General features: G+C 43.4%; 1 protein-coding gene and 2 non-coding genes across 3 annotated transcripts; all 3 read right to left on the bottom strand.

Moving 5' to 3' along the window:
• Positions 1 to 8,631: 8,631 nt before the first annotated feature.
• LOC118606479 lies at positions 8,632 to 8,699 on the bottom strand. The gene has a single exon (XR_004952442.1). It is a non-coding gene; the product is annotated as a small nucleolar RNA SNORD52 (small nucleolar RNA).
• A 504-nt stretch (positions 8,700 to 9,203) lies between these two features.
• On the bottom strand, positions 9,204 to 9,268 carry LOC118606486. The gene has a single exon (XR_004952450.1). It is a non-coding gene; the product is annotated as a small nucleolar RNA SNORD48 (small nucleolar RNA).
• Positions 9,269 to 12,547: 3,279 nt separating this feature from the next.
• LOC107498470 (heat shock 70 kDa protein 1) lies at positions 12,548 to 15,646 on the bottom strand. Its single transcript, XM_016121636.2, has one exon. The coding sequence runs from the start codon at positions 15,185 to 15,187 to the stop codon at positions 13,262 to 13,264; it is 1,926 nt and encodes a 641-aa protein (XP_015977122.2). The 5' UTR covers positions 15,188 to 15,646; the 3' UTR covers positions 12,548 to 13,261.
• Positions 15,647 to 16,088: the final 442 nt, after the last annotated feature.

The following is a 16,088-nucleotide window of genomic DNA, read 5'->3' as shown; positions in this document are numbered from 1 at the left end:
AGTTCACACCTGTAGGACTGGGGCCAGAAATCACATTTCCTGTGACCTCCAAATCAGTAAGCCGCAAGTTTAACGGTACAAGATATTTTTTTTTCCTTAGGTGAGGCAACCCTTTATTGACCTCACAGGTTGCAAGGACCTTGTCAGTTTACAATCCCTTATTTTTTTATTTTTTATGCCACCTGGTCTTCCTAGGTGGTCTTCCATCCAAGTACTAACTAGGCCCAACCCTGCCTAGCTTCGAAGATCAGACAGAATTGGGCTTGTTCAGGGTAGCATGGCCGTAGACTACGGTACCAGATCTTAAGCTCTGTGCATACATATTAGTGAATACATATTGTTTATTAGTCATCTTTAAATTGTACATAATTGCCATATACACTTTTGTATATATTACATACTTTACAACAAATAAAACAGAAGGAAAAAGATAAATGGAGAACTCTGACTAACTTGGCAAATACAGAGCCACACAGATGGTGGTGTCCTGAGCAAATGATCTCCATGCCCATCAAGAAAAAGTGAGGGTGGAGGGAGAAGTGGAGATCTATAATTAGCTTTTGCTGCAGACTCCAAGCCCAGCTGACTTTGCTATATTCCTATTAATTAACCAATTTAATAGATGTGTGATGTTTGACTTCTACCATTCTTGTCTCTGATATTTGGAATCCCTGGAGGTGCTGAAATGCTCTTGCAGGTGGAAGCCTGGTAGAGAGCAAGATCCAGAGACTAACATAGGTTCACTGAGAATGTCATGCCAACCTTAATGGCACTTCCTTGACCACAGTTCTAAAAAGAGAGACCAGAGGAATGCCACTGTGTCTGCATGTCTGGGTCTCAGCAGGGCATTTGATAAAGTCAGAGGGACCACAGGGGAATTTTTTGCACCCACGTATACAAAAAAGAGGTAGAATTCATTTCCCCCATTGGAGGAGACTTTATAGCAACTCCTTACATATACAATGCTAAAAGAAAAACAACGAATCATTTATCCTGCCTTTACAGTTAGAACAAGTAATTCAGGTTACACAATGTACCAGTCGATGAAAGACGACTTATTTATTACCTACTTTCCGGAAGAATGTCAGCTAATAAGCACAGAAAAAAAATAATCAAATTAGAAAACCATCATTTTACAAACTTAAATAATTAACTAAGGTAAAGAAATTCACAGCACGTCACCCCTAAATATGCATATTGATTACTTTGAGCTAAAGGCACCTGAGAAACAGCAAGGGCAAGAAGGACACTCTGACTTTCCTTTTTCTTCCTGAAAGCAGGAGATAAATCTCCTATTTGAAAGATGCCCCCCGCAGGAGAAAGGAAGACATTCTTTTTATCAAGTATGAGATATTTAAAACTTTTATCCAAATAGCCTTGTTAAAATAATTCTTATCTTCATTTAGCCTCCCCACACAGGTTAGTCACTTTTTCACAACTGCCTCTCTGTTCAACCTAACATAAATGCCAGTGGGTTTCACCATTTCTTTGGGTCTTCATTCCTTATTAAGGCTCCCATGTCATGTAAAACTTATATGAAATAAATTTGTATGTTTTTCTCCTGTTAATCTGCCTTTGTTAATTTTTAGACCCAGACAGGGACCCTATGGGGGTCAAAGGAAATTTTTCCTTCGCCTACACAGGGAAAGATCATCAATGGATGCTAAAATTATTAAAGTTTGTTGGGAAACTGGATATTCATTCCTATGATGTCAAAGAATTATCACAATTTTACCAATCAGAAGAAGGGGGAAAGTACCTCTATAATGAAGAGTTCTGGGGGTCACCACTTTACCTGAGTGATCAAACTGAGATCAAGAATAATGGAATAAGTAGTCATTATGATTCCCTGATATAGGGCATTGTGCAGTACATAGCATGTGGTAGACTAAAAAATGATTCCCCCCAGGAGATATCCACATCCTTTTCCCTCAAAATCTGTGAATGTGACTTTATACAAGGAAAAAGGTTTTGCAAATATGATTAAATCAAAGATCTTGAGAAGGGGAGATTATCTCGGATTACCCAGGCAAACCCCAAATGCAATCACATATATAGTTATAAAAGGGAGGAAGAGAAAGATTCGAAATACACAGCGAAGAAGAGGCGATATGAGATTGGATTGATGCAGCCACAAATCTAGGCATGCCAGGAGCCACCAGAAGCTGGAAGTGACAAGGAACAGAGTCTTCCCTAGTCTCTGGAGGGGCTGAGGCCCTGTCAAAGCTTTGATTTTGGCCCAGTGAAACCGTTTTGGATTTCTGGCTTCCCAAAGTGAAAGGAAATAAATCTGTTGTTTTAAACCACCAAATTCGTAATTTGTTACAGCAGCCACAGGAAACTACTACATAGTGTCATTCATTAAGTATTCTTGCCCAAACCATGTAACCAGAATCTAATTAGGCCTTTAGGTGTAATTTTCAGTTTTAAAGAAAATGCAGAAGATTGAAGAACAAGTTAAAAATACCAAGAGACCACAGTAAGATGAATCTGACATGTGGAACATTCTGTAAGAAAAATGGCCTAGTCTCTTCAAAAGATCAATGTCACAGAAAGAAAAGAAGAAGGTGGTTCCTGAATCATAAGACTAACAAGATGTAACAGTGAAATAAAGTACTTGATCTTTGATTGGATACTGGATCTTTAAAAAAAACAACTACCATAAAAGACATTTTGGAACAGTTTTGAATATCAATTAAGTATTAATATTAGGAATTTCTAATTTTCTTAGGTATAATTGTATTGTGGATTGTAGATGAATGCCGTTATGTTGTAGGTATACATGCTGAAGTATTTAGGGATAAAATATCAGGATTTCTGTAATTCATTTTGAAACAAGTCTGCCAATATATACAATTGATTCTTAAACAACGCAGGAGTTAGGGGTATCAACCCCCTGCAGTCAAAAACCCACGTATAACTTTTGATTCCCCTCAAACCTTAACTAGTAGCCTTCTGTTAACCTTACCAATAACGTAAACGTCGATTAACACATATTTTGTATATGTATTATATACTATCTTCTTACAATAAACTAAAGAATGTTACCAAGAAAATCATGAGAAAATACATTTACAATATTTATTGAAAAAAAAATCACATATATGTGGACCCATGCCATTCAACCCCATGTTGCTAATTTGTTCAAGGGTCAACTGTATATAGATAATATATATAATATAAATGCATATATGTGCATATATGTATAGTTTAATATATTTTTGCTATATCTTCAGATATGGAAAAGTGTCCACAATTGTTGGATTTAGGTAGTGACTATAATGGGTGTTCTTTACATTTTTCCTTTTTTAAAAGTTTCATAATAAAAAGCTTAAAAAGTAATTTTTTATAACAGTTGCTCAGCTTCAAGAGAAATCCAGTGTGGCACACAGCCACTCCTTTTGTGCTGCTGGGACAGGGCGGCTCTGTGTTCAGGGTGGTACCTGCCCTGGTTGCAAGGCCCTTTAGAGACAGCTCCCCTTCTGTTTATTACCTGATTATCAGCACATTCCTGGAGATAATTGGCTGCTATTTCTATCTGCACTACGTTCTTAAAATTTTAATGATTTAATAACAGGCAATAGTCAGCCTAGACTGTGACCTGTTTCTACCCGAGGTTCACCTGACTGTAGGCAATATAACGATTAGAGTCAGCAGGTACTTTTAGCCTTAGGATAATGTTTTCCTTATTCTTTGAGAAATAACACAACAGTCAAAACACAATCCTGGAAAAGTAGAATGTTAATGGATGAGAAAGTACTGCAATAAATAGATGGCCCTGAGCTGCTCAAAGCCTCTTCCGCCACTGGGCAGAGTTAAAGATGGCAGCATTGTAACAGAGGTGAGGGCAGCTCTACACAAGCAATGTCAAAGGCTGGAACATCTCATTCCATCCTTCATTTAACTTCCTTTTCATATTATTCATCTGTTTTCTCTACTCCACATTATGATTTCTTCTAATTCACTAGTTCTCTATTCAGCTGGTCTGTATTTAACCTGTTTATTGTCCTTCTTGTATATTCATTCTAATTCTAGAATTTCTACTTGCTTCAATTTTTTTTCCATAACTGTGCTCTTTATAGTGGTCTGTTCCTGCATAATAGATTCTTTCATCTCTTTGACCATTATCAGCCTCCAAGAGTGCTATTACCTGAGTTTTTTAGCAGCAGTCACCTGTTATTGTGCCTGCTGACTTGTTCCTGTGGGAGTGGATGGCCCAGTGTTTTTGATCCTAGCTCACCTTGGGAACAGTTGTCTTTCAAGGGAGCTCCATAGGTAAGCTCTGGAGTCTGGCAGTGTCCCTGTGGGGTGACGGCATTTTTGCCTTTGTCCAGCCCTTTGATATTCACAGGTCCTCAAACATGTTCTTAGGTTAGTAATAGTTCAGACACAAAAATGTGAAAAAAATCATACCATGATCTCCCATGTACACCTCCTTGACTGTATCACTCAACCTACCCACCCCCTTGTCACAGCCCAGTTGCTATACTAATAAAATAAGCATTTAACGATCCTATGCATTTCTGCTTTTACGATATTTAAACATATTATTCAGCTCTTTTTAAACATATTATATATGTATTCTTCTGTGACTTGTCTTTTTCTTCACATTTTGAGATTAATCCATGCTAATGTTAATCATACCACTGCTACATGTAATACATCACTGCTCTACAGTATGAGGTTTTATGAATATACCACAATTTGTCCGTTTTTCTCCTGGAGAACACTTCAGTTGTTTCCTTTTTTCCATTACAAACAATACTTCCAAGGACTTTTGAGTATATCAACCTCATATATGCATGTGTTTGTTTGTGATCTGTTACCAGAAGAGGAAACACTGAGTGAAGAGGTGCCTCATCATATGTTATCACCAGATTGTTTTTCCAAAGGGATTGCATAGTCACATTCCTACAAGAAATGTCCAAAACAGTTTGTAAGTTTATTTCTTGGCTCTAGGATTTCCCGACCTAAATTACAACCACAAGCTCTGCTGGCACAAGTTTGGATCTACCCTATAGACCAAGGCATTTGGGTGACCCCAGCGAGTGGGCAAACTTTACTCCTTGAACAGGAGTGGCCACTAGCTCCTGGCTTCATGCCTTGTGACTGGAACAGAGCAGGAGAGTAGGAGATAAGGTCAGAGTAACAGCTAGACGGGGAGGCCTTTGTTAGATGGTCCTTCTAAAGACTGGCACTCACTGAGATGAGAGCCATTGCAGGATTTTATGCAGGGGAGAGACAAAATCCAAGTCACAATTCGAAAGAAACACTGATTGTTTTGTGGACAGGCTGTAATGGGACAAGGGTGGTAGCCGAACAAGTCAGGAGCCTATTGCCGTCACGTAGTTGTTGTCTTGGTGAGTTGATGGTAGCTCCTCCAAGAGTGGAGTAGCAGTGATGTGAGATACAGCTGGATTTTGTTTTTTAAAGTAGTGTCAACATGATTTGCTAACAAATTAGATAAAGTATGCAAGAACAGGAGAGGAATCAAGCAGACTCAAAGGGTCCTAGCCTGAGCAACTAGCAGGGTGTAAGTGTCGTCTGGAGAGCCTGGCACTGGCCAGTTGAGTATTTCCAGGACAAGGCCAGGCTGTGGAAGGCTCACTGAGGTGACTGACATAGCAGGCCAGTCTCTGGTCAGAGTAACTATAGAGATATGGGGATATTTGCTTGGGGGTTGGGAGGGAGGGCTGTTTACTTCTGAAGTTACTTCACTCCTATAGCCCGTAGGGTGAAGTTGTTTATCAAATTGTCATTAACCCAGTGAAGGCAGGCCATGGTGCTTAAGGATGCAACAGACTGAAAAACAACTTCCTAGCTTGGAATAAAGTTCACGTGACCACCTTCACTATGGTTGGAGCTCAATCTTACACCCCAAACTTGGGGTTGCCACAGGAATGTGGGTCCCAACATCCAGAGGAAGACCATGCAAATAAGGGTAACAGAATGCAGGAGTCTCTTAGAAAGAGGAAGAGTAGTTGACCATCTAACAGCGATATCAGGGGTTAAAGGGTGAGTGAGGTACTAACTAGACTAGGTAAGCTAATGACTAAGCTAGAGTATGAGTGTAACTAATACCTAAATATGATTTGCTGTGTGCTAGGCACTGTTTTAAGTGCATTTACATATATTTAAACTGAATAACCTTGTAAGGGTAGGTACTTTATCAATTTACAAATGAGGGAATTATGAGCATGACTAACTTAGCTAAACAGTAGCCTATCCAGTCTGCCTCCAGTATCTCCTATACTTCCTATGTTGATAGTCACCCTAGAAAACTGCACTTTAAAATAAAGTCCTCATACACACTACTCAAGACACCCATCAACCTAAACAAAGTTTTTATTCAAAATACAGAAATGTGTATAGAGGGTGGAATCTAAATTTACAGGAAAATATATGAACCAAAAAAAAGCAAGTTGCAGAACTCACATGAAGAATTAATCTATTTATAAAATTCAAAGATACAAAACCAAACACACTGTTTAAGGATGCAGAGTAAAACTATGTTCTAAAGCTGGGTGATGAACACACTGGAGACAAATGAATTTCAATCCTTAATACTTCCTACCTGAGCTTTAGCAAATTATTTAACATCCCTGACCCTTCCTTTTCTTGTCTGTAAAGTGAAATAGATAATACCTACACTTTGCAAGGTTGATTTTTAAGGATCCAACGAAGTGAAACATGTAAAAAGCCTAGCACAGACCTATGCACTAAATACACGGTAACTGCTAAGATCATGATACAGAAAAACACTCAAGAAGCAAACAGAATCATGTGCTTGGGACTATTTATCATTTAGTACTTAATTGCAAGAATTCAGAAATCCATGGAGGAAAAAAGTAAAATTCTTTTCCTATTCTCATCCCATCCCAGTCCCAACTCCCTCTATAAAATTAACCTTAACTAATAGAAGGCTAGTTTGGTTCTTGCCTTAAGAATATAGCCAAGTGAAGAGTTTTAATATTTTTAGCGAAGTACCACTTATTTTATTCCACCATGTTCTAGAGAACATGTTTCTTTTAAACAGGGCTAATCCTAAAGTTTTGAGAGAGAAACTAGCAAATGTGATTAAAGGACAGAAATAAAATCTATCAGTAAGTGGTAGAGACCAAGGTGGAAATGTCCAGATGAGTCAATCAAAAAAAATAACCATATCTCACATGTGGCATCTAAAGAAAACAAGAAACAGATGATTACCAGATGGAAGAGGAGCTGGATGAAAAAGGGATTAAGTACACAAAGACTACAAAATAACCTTTGGAATATGAAGTACAGCATAAGAAAGTCAATAATAATGTAATAACCATATATAGTGCCAGGTTAAGTACTAAACGAATCAAGGGCATCACTTTATAAATTACATGTCTAATCACTATGTACACCTGAAACTAAAATAGACTGTCAACTCTAACCGAAAAAAATTTTTAAGAATGACCAACATGTTGAAAGTAAGTACAGAAACTGATGAGAAAAATAACTACTACTTGGAGTAATGATGGCTACCATCCATCTCCATAATTTTTTTCAACCTGTAAACCATCCCAACAACCACTAACTAGTATATTCTTTTAAAATTTATCTGGACTTGTTTTCACAAATTCATCAAAAGAAATTAGGTGCCCGTCAATATTATCATAAAAGCCCCAAACGTTTGTTACTAACTTCTAGCACATTAGAATTCTATGGTAGTCAATCTAGAAAACTTTAACATCAATGCCAATGCATCATACAATCTATTTCTTTTACACACTTGTAAAGAGATACAGCTATATATAAACTGTAATACTCCCTCACTGGTAGTTACTACCCTTCATTTTCCTAAATCTTATTGAACAATCTGAACCATCTTGTTTTTCATTGAGACTAAAAAATCTACTTTATTTGCTTCATAATATTTTATTGGAATCCTTTGATACAACCAAACACTTCTTTTAGGACAAAGTATAGAAGAGAAAAGCTGATATTTAAGCACTCCCAAATTTCTAGGCAGCTTTTTACTCCAATAAGTTGACAGCTGCTGACACTGGTGAGCAGAGTGCAGGAAATGCAGAAAGATGTTAAGTTCCTAGGATCTGCCCAACACGAGATGAGGACATCCTTTGACAGCAAAATCCTGAAATTTCATTAAAAAAAAAAAAAAAAAAAAGGCATTAGAACCATACAGGCAACTGTCATTAAAACATGAAGCTGGGCGGGCAAGGGAGTTCCTACACAGGGTTAAAAGAGAAGTTTAAAAGTGGATCAAGTGGTTTCAAAGATCCTCAGAGAAATGCCGTGACTGTAGTCTAACCAGATCACCACTACCACCCTGGGGCTGAAGAAAAACCTGCATACTCACCACAGTAAGCCAGAAAGGACCGTGGCTCTTCTTGTCATAACCTTAAGTGGCAGAAACCATCACCGAGGCATTCCAGCCATCTCGACACCACTCCTCCAAGAGGAGTAACCGTAGTCCTTCAGTAACCAGTTTAATGGTGAAGCTCTATGAAGGGGAATGCCCCTGGCTGGGCTTTTAGAGCTCATGCTAGAAAGATGACAACAGAATAAGCAATAAGAGAAAGCAGTTATGGCACTCTCATTGGTCCTGAGTTCTCAGAGACCCAAGTAGCCAGTTCCCCAAATGAGTCAGAACTTAATTTTTGACATCAGGACCAGCGTCAGAGACTCTAGTCTGAGAAATCATCATTCCCAATTTAGGGAGACCTGGATCAAGGGAAGCCATTCTGAGAAAAGATCTAATACATTCAAAGACACAGGGATAGGCAGTTTGGGAAAGACCTGGGAGATAAATTGAGAACTGCATAGAATAGCTCCGCCAGGGGCGCCCCAGCATACTGGAGAACTGACAATAAAGAACGAGTGGAGAAAACAGGTATAAGCCGTTTTAGACAAAAATACGGAGTGTTAAAAAAAAAAATATTTTCAGAAAGTAATTGTTGCAAGAAAAATGTAAACCAAGTGAAAATCAAGTGAAGTGTTTGCAGATGCAAATATTCATTAAAAAGCAGGAAAGCACTTTGCGAAGATGGTCTGTGAAAGGCTGAGCACTCTCACCTTTACTCAAGATAACGTACCAGTGAACATCTTAAAGCCCTAACGGAGAAAGGAAACACAAGAATAAGTGATTAAGGTTTCCTAGCCATCAACTTCTTCCTGAACCCAGATACTAAGAATCCCAGCCCGGGGAGGGAGGTGGTCAGCGCGCTGCGGTGACGGCGTCAGCGAGACACTCAGTGAGTCACCTGGAGTCATCATCACCCCCGTCCTACCTCAGGGCAACCGCCAACCACTGCATCTCGCACAACCTACTCACCCTCGTGGCGCTGTAGACCCTCCTCGGAGAATATGGCGCCTGTGAAGAAACCAATGGGTCAGCGAACGCCGGGGCGACTCCAGCCGAGCCCCACCCCGCCCCGGACTGGGTCAGTTCCATGTAGTGGCGTCACGGAGACATCAGAAACTCTAGTCTGTGAAAATGGTTCATCCTGCTCAGTCCAAGACCGTGACCCTCTCAACCAGTACGATCCCGAAATACCTGCCCGCGGGCGGCTGCACAAAGATGACCACCGTGCGGGGGCTCGCCACCCATCTCCTCCTTTAGGAGTTGCACAGCAGCCACCAGAGCACCACGTGATAACTACGCTTCGGTCCGAGGTGTCCTCAGAAAGAACCACGAGTCTGGCGGCGGGCTATTTATAGTGGCCTGGAGTCGGGGTCCTGACGTCCATAGCTGTCTTCTTATATGCCTGATTCGACCCGCGATATTTCTCCATCGTTCTTCCAAACGAGAATACAACAAAGTAAAAGAGAAGCTACCAGTGAATGTTGAGTACTCTCACAGTCTTCTAGGCAAATATTCGGAGATATTTTGTGAATTCTGGAAAACAAAAAACAGGTGACCTGACTGGCCAGGCTAGAGAAAGTCCCCGGCTCCCGCCAGACGCACGCGCAGCTAAGCACTCTTTTTAGCTGCAAGGGGCCTCCTCTTACCTTCAGGAGTTGTTAATGAATGTCCTTCTCCCTTGTCCTCACCCGTCCCAGCTTGGGGTCCGGGTCACTCTCAGGGACTTCCAAAAGCGAAATCTGAATTCGCAACCCTAATGGAGCCCAAAGACCTGTCAGGCACATTAAGCTTTATGTCTTTTTAATAAACTATCTTAAGGTGTAATTGACTATAATAAACTGCACACATTTAAAATGCACAATTTGATAAACGTTTAAAAACCATTCTAACCTTTTTTAAGTGTACACCTCAGTAAAGTATTCACATTATTGTGTAACAAGTCTCCAGAACTTTTTCATCGTGCAAACTGAAAATCTATATCCATTAGACAAGTACTCCCCACTCCCTGCTTCTTCATGTCTTTTTTATGAGCAGTGTAAGGCCTGGGAGTTAGTTAAAAATAGTAAACATATTCATTGTGCTCTGAATAGCACTGTATGTAAGGTAGCATTGGAAGCAAACCAATTGGTGGGGGGTGGCAACAGCCAGGCCCTATTCTCCCTTCACTAGTCGTTTGCTCTTGGCCCTTAATTCATCAACTCGAATATTATCCCAAATCCCACCTGGAGCCTTCTACATCCCCTGATGATGTATGTTAGTATCTTTTTCATCTTTTGCACAAAAGCCACATATAACAGGGTGACTTGCAAGTTCCAAATCATACAAATCGGTCTCCTTTTTGAGATACAATTTAGGAACAGTGAGCATAGAATAAAACTTGGAAGGCCATTGTGAGTGCAAGAAATATATACTTTTACTTTCTTCTCCTGCAATTATCTTTCCATTCTGCCTTCCCTTCCCACAAAGTTTCAGCCTTCCATCAAAAAAATCTCTTTCAAGAATCCTATGATATTCACTTATCTGATACATTTCTCAGTTCCTAGGGGCCAATTGCCACCTATGGCTAATGTTGCAAAGTGATATTGCTTTAAGTTTCAAGATGTGTACCTGTACATGTAGGCAACAATATACTCTGATGTTGCTTCCTAATGAACCATTTTCCTAATGAGGGTGTCATGAACTTAATTGGCCCAGCCTCAGGAATTCTTTTGTGCTCCATTACACTGTTGCTGGAGATGCTGTTATTAGAGATTTCCCTAACCTCTATTATTGCTGCCGCCGCCGGTGGATCACACTTTAAGGCCATTCAAGCCTTCAGCCTCCCACTAAGCAATAAGCCCCTTACCATCAGGTGCTGCTCCTGAAAGCACTGACACATTCCTGCTTCCCTTTCCCATCCTCTCTAACCCTCTAAAAGTACAGTCAGGAGTAGCCTCTGGTGCAGTGTTTTCTCAACTTTGGCTGCACATTAGAAACACCTGGGCAACTTGAACTCTATACAATGCCCACTCCTAGAGATTCTGAATTGGCCTATGGGAGGCTTGGCACATGTATTATTTTTTTAGCCTTCCCAAATGACTTTAAGATACGATTAGGTTGAAGAACCATGGCTTGAAGCTAAAGGATTTATCCCTCTACTGTACTTAGTATATGCTATGGTCATAGCCTGTATTATGATTCACCTATCTTGTAAGTAAAGAAGGTCTTTGAGAATTGGCCCAGGAACCAAAGAACTCTTACTATATTCCTTTTCCTTTACAAACTTTTGGGGAGGGCTTCCTATGCTTTGTCATTCCTAAAATGTCTGATTTTCCCAGACAGTAAGGATTTATTGAAAGATATAACAAGGAACTTTAATTTGTTTGATTTCGGAGTAGTTATTTCCAGGCTGTTTTTGGCAGGCAGGAAAGAGGTTAGTTTCTCTCAGGCTAGAGAAAGTGTTCAGGGCACCTAACTGCTAAGGCAAGAAGAACCCCCCTAGGAAAGGGCATGTATAGGAGAAAAGCACTTTTCCCAGATATTCCCAGCTCTAAACTGTACAGCTTTGATGTCCTTCTATCTTCATAAATTTGCTAGTATTGCCCTGTATGTAGCTGAAGTAACCATATCCACATGCTTACCTATTAAAAAAAAAAAAAAAAAGCTTTAGAATATCTGATGTGTAGAGGGCGGTGGGATGAGGATTTCTGAGGATCAAAGAAACTGGTAGCGCCTGGCCCATCCCTCTTTATTTCCATGCCCCCAGACTCTGAGTATTTAACTCCTCCAGGCTCTCACTTGGATAACTGCAGCTAGGATGACCATGGCTGAAGGTGTTGCATGTAGTCTATAGCGCATTTCTGCTCAAAATGATCACAGAACTTTATAATTGAGGCCATTTAGACAAAGAAGAGGCAACCAAAACTGAAAATCTAAATAACTTTTACTTGATCACTAGGTGGGATTTACAATCAGAATGTGAATCCGCATCTCATTTTTGCTGTTTTGTACACTCATAAATATATTAAACCTAAATAAAAGACTGGAAGACTCACAGGTCAAAAGGGGATACTGAAGAGCTCTGTACACATGAAATGTAAGAGTGACACTGTCTTTAAACCCACACCAACCTCTCCTCCCCAAACCCCTTTTGTAGCTCCTCTCCCTTGTTTTTTCTAAAACAAGCCCCGCCCCAATCAAAATGGTCACCTAGAATTTTTGTTTTCTAACATATGTCATTTATTGCCTAGATTAAATAAGTCCCAACAAACATAGCCATAGCCATGGCTGCTAACATGTGTACCTCTCTTCAGATATACTATCCCTTTCAGTCTATGGAATTCAGACATTTAAGAGTCCATTAGCCCTCCCCAAAAAAGTATAGGCAAACTTTATTAACGTTTTATTGTTATTTTCATCCTCACTATACAAGTTATTTAAAAAACCATTCCATGACTTCCATGTTTACAAAGCCAAAATATATATATATATATATATTGGACAGAGAGTGGCAGTGTTGATTTACTTGAGATAAAGGAAAGATACCCTTAGAGTACCAAGTTACATTCATTCAGTGGAAATAATTCTAGACAACACATTGGTTATACCACAAAAGCAAAATAAAGACGAGCAAGTCAATCACGTTACAAACTAACTTTATATTGAACTCAAATAGTAGACACCTGAAAAAAAAAATACATAGGCCAATAGCAAGGTCCTTAGGTCATCTAGTTTCAGAGACGAATATGAAAAACTTTGGGAAAAACAAAAAAAAGGCAGTTCCTACCTGTACCAAAAGAGATACACAGTTAAAACTTTACAAACAACTTGCAAAATTGGGAGCTGATGAAAGGCAAATATATGGCAATGCAAAGTCTTGAACCCCATCCGTTTTCATAACAAACACGACCAATCTGGAAAAGCCTCCTCCTAATCCACCTCCTCAATGGTCGGGCCAGACCCAGAGCCCCCCTTGGGGGCCTGGGCCCCAAACCCACCGGCCCCGGGGCCACCCGCCCCCTGGTACAGTCCGCTGATGATGGGGTTACACACCTGCTCCAACTCCTTCCTCTTGTGCTCAAACTCCTCCTTCTCGGCCAGGCTGTTGGCGTCCAGCCAGGAAATCACCTCCTGGCACTTGTCTAGCACCTTCTTCTTGTCGGACTCGCTGATCTTGCCTTTGAGCCCCTCATCCTCCACAGCGCTCTTCATGTTGAAGGCGTACGACTCCAAAGCGTTCTTGGCAGACACCCTCTCGCGCTGGACCTCGTCCTCGGCTTTGTACTTCTCCGCTTCCTGCACCATGCGCTCGATCTCCTCCTTGCTCAGGCGGCCCTTGTCATTGGTGATGGTGATCTTGTTGGCCTTGCCGGTGCTCTTGTCCGTAGCCGTGACGTTCAGGATGCCATTGGCGTCGATATCAAAGGTCACCTCGATCTGGGGCACGCCCCTGGGGGCAGGTGGGATGCCGCTCAGCTCGAAGCGCCCCAGCAGGTTGTTGTCCTTCGTCATGGCCCTCTCGCCCTCGTACACCTGGATCAGCACCCCGGGCTGGTTGTCCGAGTAGGTGGTGAAGGTCTGCGTCTGCTTGGTGGGGATGGTGGAGTTGCGCTTGATCAGGGCGGTCATCACGCCCCCGGCAGTCTCCAGCCCCAGCGACAGAGGAGCCACGTCCAGCAGCAGCAGGTCCTGCACATTCTCGGACTTGTCCCCCATCAGGATGGCTGCCTGCACCGCCGCCCCGTAAGCCACCGCCTCATCGGGGTTGATGCTCTTGTTGAGGTCGCGCCCGTTGAAAAAGTCCTGCAGCAGCTTCTGCACCTTGGGGATGCGGGTGGAGCCCCCCACCAGGACCAGGTCGTGGATCTGGGCCTTGTCCAGCTTGGCGTCACGCAGAGCCTTCTCCACTGGCTCCAGGGTGCCCCGAAACAGGTCGGAGCACAGCTCCTCGAACCGCGCCCTGGTGATGGACGTGTAGAAGTCGATGCCCTCGAACAGGGAGTCGATCTCCAGGCTGGCCTGGGTGCTGGACGACAGGGTCCTCTTGGCCCTCTCGCAGGCGGTGCGCAGCCGCCTCACGGCTCGCTTGTTCTGGCTGATGTCCTTCTTGTGCTTCCTCTTGAACTCCTCCACGAAGTGGTTCACCAGCCTGTTGTCAAAGTCTTCCCCTCCCAGGTGGGTGTCCCCGGCCGTGGCCTTCACCTCGAAGATGCCGTCGTCGATGGTCAGGATCGACACGTCGAAGGTGCCCCCGCCCAGGTCGAAGATGAGCACGTTGCGCTCCCCCTTGCCGGTCCTGTCTAGGCCGTAGGCGATGGCGGCGGCCGTGGGCTCGTTGATGATCCTCAGCACGTTCAGCCCCGCGATCACCCCTGCATCCTTGGTGGCCTGGCGCTGCGAGTCGTTGAAGTAGGCCGGCACGGTGATCACCGCGTTGGTCACCGGGTAGCCCAGGTACGCCTCGGCGATCTCCTTCATCTTGGTCAGCACCATGGACGAGATCTCCTCGGGGTAGAACGCCTTGGTCTCCCCCTTGTAGCTCACCTGCACCTTGGGCTTGTCCCCGTCGCTGATCACCTGGAAAGGCCAGTGCTTCATGTCCGACTGCACCACCGCGTCGCCGAACTTGCGGCCGATCAGCCGCTTGGCGTCGAACACGGTGTTCTGCGGGTTCAGCGCCACCTGGTTCTTGGCGGCATCCCCGATGAGCCGCTCGGTGTCGGTGAACGCCACGTAGCTGGGGGTCGTGCGGTTGCCCTGGTCGTTGGCGATGATCTCCACCTTGCCGTGCTGGAACACCCCCACGCACGAGTAGGTGGTGCCCAGGTCGATGCCGATGGCTGTGGTTTTAGCCATGCCGGTGCCCTGCTCTCTCGCCCCGCGCTGAGGTTCGGGCCTGAAAACGGCGGCCGGGATCCGCGAACAGAAGCTCGGTCCTTTCCGAAGCCGGGAACTGAAGGCCGGTGCCGCAGGGGTTCGTCCTCGGAGGCAGTGGGTCGGTGGAAGCGCGCTCAGCGACACCCGTCAGCACTTCGTCAATCAGCTTGTCTCTGCAGGCTCGCTGTTTCCCCGCGGCGCGCGGCTCTGCATTTATAATTCTTCATCGAGCCCCTCCTGTTCCCGGCTCACCCAATCACCGAGCTTGGAGGCGCTGCCTGGTCCGGAACATTCCAGGGGATTCGCCTTGCGTCCTGCCCCCAGTCTTTGCCAGACCAATCGGCGTCCCGGGTGCCGCCCCACCAGAACTCTCCAGACTGTTCTCGGATTCTTGGGAGGGAACTGGAGTCTCAAAGGGAGGAGGGAACAGCGCTGCGAAGAGTGCGCGTGACTCCGCCCCTCTGTCTACGTTTCCTGGGCAATGCTGGCCGCCCGCAACCCAGTTGAAAGTGACGGGAAGGGTCAGCTCTTTGCTTGTACGTAGTTGTAGGGTATGAAAGGCTGGTGCGGTTCAAACTAGTTTGATGATTTAAGGTAGAAAAGTTCCCGAATTTCTTGAAGAGGGCAGTGGTATGTGTGGGCCTTGACGCTGACGGACAGGGTCGCGTTTGGGCCGGCTAGCGAAGCGTCCCTACGGCCTGGACTTTCCTGGCCATCCATGGCATTTCTCGCCTTATTTTTTACATGGGGAGGAGAAAGAAAGAGATAATGCGTTGTAGTTTTTGACATCATCTTTAACCTACACGTATAGACTATTTGAGTATGGGGGGAATCTGCATTTTCAAATGAAAAACAATCAGGTAAACTGGTGGTTCTTGAA

This window comes from Rousettus aegyptiacus, unplaced genomic scaffold (genome assembly GCF_014176215.1).
Source record: "Rousettus aegyptiacus isolate mRouAeg1 unplaced genomic scaffold, mRouAeg1.p scaffold_m13_p_1, whole genome shotgun sequence".
NCBI lineage: Eukaryota > Metazoa > Chordata > Mammalia > Chiroptera > Pteropodidae > Rousettus > Rousettus aegyptiacus.
This window is presented reverse-complemented; position numbering and strand designations above follow the sequence as displayed.